This window comes from Hoplias malabaricus, chromosome 1, assembly GCF_029633855.1.
Source record: "Hoplias malabaricus isolate fHopMal1 chromosome 1, fHopMal1.hap1, whole genome shotgun sequence".
NCBI lineage: Eukaryota > Metazoa > Chordata > Actinopteri > Characiformes > Erythrinidae > Hoplias > Hoplias malabaricus.
Genome location: NC_089800.1, coordinates 65,432,504 through 65,435,814, shown reverse-complemented (window position 1 = coordinate 65,435,814; position 3,311 = coordinate 65,432,504). Strand labels below are relative to the sequence as shown.

The window sequence follows — 3,311 nt, the reverse complement described above, 5'->3', positions numbered from 1 at the left end:
AAATTACGTACATTCTAATTAATACAAATGTGATGTCTGTCTTCTTACTACTGTAGCCTGCTAGCGTTTAAAAGACTATGAATATGGCTTTTGAAAATGTTGTGGCTTCCCTCTAAGAATTGTTCAGTATGATTTTTATTTGTCCCAAGAGCAACCCTGGGTTGTAACTACCCATTAATAGAATCTGTGTGAAGACCCTTAATGCTGTTTGTATACTGTTGGATGTTTGATGTAATGAAGCTCAAGTCAAGCCTACTTTGCCAGGTCTTCTCACAAAACGACTCTATATCTGTGCAGTTGCATTGACTAAATCTACACGACCAGACATCACTGCTGCAGACTGTCAAGGCTTCTTCATGATTATTTATCACCTAGTTTCAGTTCAGTACAAAACTCAGCATTTGTCAGTAGTACACAATCCTTGTTAGGTTACCCTGATTCCAAACTCAAATATCCAAAGTCATTAAGGACTATCAGTTCCATGGTTCAGTCAGATTCCCTTATCTGAACCATGGGTCATCTCAGTGCCCCCCTGTCCCCCTGGCACTGCTCAAGTGTCTGGACCCATATTTTTGGAAACCTACTTTGTGAAAACATTATAAATCATGAATTAAGCTTAAAATCCTTGGCCCCCTTGATAAAAGCTTCCAAAGGGTCATAACATATGTTTAGAAAAACATCTCCATTGCCTCAGTCTTGGTCAAGGTTCCCAAAATAACTGAGAGATCTGAAATGTAAGGATTTTTTATTTCCTGCTCAGATCCTCAGATTTCCTCTGTGTCTTCTGGACTCCAGGATCACCCAGACACGGTGGTCTCGGGTCTCTCCACCAGCCGGAGTGCTTCGTGCATGCCTACTGCAGAGAGCCTGCGGTTTATGTTGCGATAGCGGCAGCTGAGGAGGCTGCGGTAAGTGGTACGTAGATCTCGGTTGAAGAAGGCATAGATGAAGGGATTGATGAGTGAGTTGGCATAGCCCAGCCACAGCAGGGTCCTCTCCACCCACAACGGCACACAGCTGCATTCCGTGCCGCAGATGAATGGGCGAGCTGTGGACAGAAGGAAAAATGGCAGCCAGCAGAAGCTAAAGGCCCCCACTACGACTCCCAGAGTTGCGGCTGCTTTCTGCTCCCGTTTGAATATGGAGATGCTCTTGCGATCCGAGGAACCTCCAGCCATTCTTCGCAAGAGTCTGGGCAAACGGGTGCATTCTTCCACTTCCCTGTGAAGCTTCATGGCTACCGTGACGCAGTCCACACCTGTAGACACTTCAGCAGAGTCCCCGTGGTCTTCCTCATCTTTCTCAGCTTCGCTTCCCTTCTCGTGCGGACGAGGGAAACCTGTGATGGTGTGTTTGGCCGCACTCAGCTTGGCTGCACGGTAAATTCTGTAGTACATGATCAGCATCACAGTCATGGGGATGTAGAAGGCCACAGCGGTGGAGTAGATGGTGTAGCCGAAGTCCTGGCTGATGAGACACACTTTGTCGTCGTTCACATTCTGAGCCCAGCCGAACAACGGCGGGAGGGTGATGGAGGCTGAGAGCAGCCACACAGAGAGAACCATCTTAGCCATGCACCAGCCGTTCTGCCTCACAGGGTACGTCAGTGGTCTGGTGATGCCCAGATACCTGGAATTAAAGAGGCAACCTTGTAAGACATAACCTTTTATATAAAATAATTAATGAACAGTTTACAGACCTTAAGCAGACAGAGTCGAACACAATCTTTTATATCTGAAAGAGCGCCCAGATAAGAACAAAACATAAAGTACTGACTGGTGTTTACATATTTCAAAAAACCTCTCACAGTAGAGTAACATGTTCAAGTGTTTACAGATTTCCTTCCAAATGAACTACTGTAATACTGAGTTCTATCAAACCGTGTCTAGACATTCTTAAGGAGTACTGAATATACATTCTAAAGTCCTGAATTGTGTTTACAGTGTATGGACAGTCACATAAACCTATCAAAGTAGCCTCCTTAATAGCACAATTATTCTGGATGGCGTCTGCTTGCTAAGAAGGACACCTGAAGATCACATTAGGGCCAAACGCCATTGGAAGTCACTTTCTGGGCCACTTTTGGTGAGGCAGTCAGTTTGCCATGGTTAGCACATCCATGTCTTTACCGGAAGTGGGCAAGATCTCTTTTGTGACATGTGGCCAAATGTGAATTTTAGATGTAAGCCTCTTATGGTTCACATGCGATTTGCCAGTGCAGACAGTGAAACACAGTGTGCTTTAACTTGGCCAGAAGTGGTCCACATCCATCTTCTCTCTGGACTGTACCAGGTTATTTACAGAATTTCAAACAGAACAAAATACATCAGAAATCAAAACCAAGTGTAAAGTGCTGATTGCAGTCCTGAACTTTAGTGCCCCATTCGATTTAGAAAGAAACATAAAGTACAGTTAAACAAACAAAATTTGTGTTTGTATCTTGAATGTTGTGTAAAGTTTGTTGTAGGTTGTTTATTAAGTTTGTTTCTCCTCCTCACCGGTCAATGCTGATGACGCAGAGAGTCATGATGGATGCCGTGCAGCACATGACATCCATGGCGATGAAGACGTTGCAGAAGACGTGTCCAAACACCCAGCGTCCACCGATCAGGTCTGTGATGCTGACGAAGGGCATGACCGCGAGCGCCACGGACAGGTCAGCGAGCGCGAGCGACACGATCAAGTAATTGGAGGGCTGCCGAAGCTTCTTCACGAAGCACACAGACACGAGCACCAGCGCGTTCCCGCACACGGTGCTGAGCGTGAGCGCGCCCAGCACGGCTCCGATTAGTACCTTCTCCGCGCCGCCGTAGCTCAGCGTGTGCTCGGCGCAGCGCGTGCGGTTGGCCGTCTCCATCACGAGGCTCGCGGGCATGTCCGCGGGACCGGGCGCGTGTACGTGTGCGGCGGGCACGCGCTCCCCGTCGCTGCCGTCGTGCACGAGCCCCAACAGCAGCGCCTCCGAAAGGGGCTCCCGCGCGCGCGCCTCCGCCATCAGCGCGCGAGCGCTCTCTCCGGTTCTGTTCGTGTCTCCCAGCACCATCGGAATGGAAAGGATGGATGCGCGCGCTCTGTCCCTGCCTCGGGGCGCATTCACGTGCAACGTTTTGCGGAGGAAGGGGAGCGAATGTCTTTAAAAAAAAAAATCACACAAGGCAGGATAAGGATGAAAGCTCCACGCGTACAATCAGCTCACACGAGAGAGAGAGAGAGAGAGAGAGAGAGAGAGAGAGAGAGAGAGAGAGAGGGAGAGAGAGAGAGAGAGAACTGATTACATTATAAATGCGCCTGTTCCTCTGTACTGTAAATCA

At 48.3% G+C, this 3,311-nt stretch overlaps 1 protein-coding gene across 1 annotated transcript; it reads right to left on the bottom strand.

The window, feature by feature from the left end:
- Nucleotides 1-797: 797 nt before the first annotated feature.
- On the bottom strand, nucleotides 798-3,043 carry htr7a (5-hydroxytryptamine (serotonin) receptor 7a). The gene is made up of 2 exons (XM_066686812.1): nucleotides 2,499-3,043; nucleotides 798-1,629 (listed from the first exon to the last, which is right to left on the bottom strand). The coding sequence occupies exons 1-2, from the start codon at nucleotides 3,041-3,043 to the stop codon at nucleotides 798-800; spliced, it is 1,377 nt and encodes a 458-aa protein (XP_066542909.1).
- Between the last annotated feature and the right edge of the window lie 268 nt (nucleotides 3,044-3,311).

Coding starts and splice junctions, on each gene's coding strand:
- htr7a (XM_066686812.1), bottom strand. CDS start 3,043: ATGGTGCTGGGAGACACGAACAGAACCGGAGAGAGCGCTCGCGCGCTG. Junction 1,630..2,498: donor TGCGTCATCAGCATTGACCG/GTGAGGAGGAGA, acceptor CTTTAATTCCAG/GTATCTGGGCATCACCAGAC.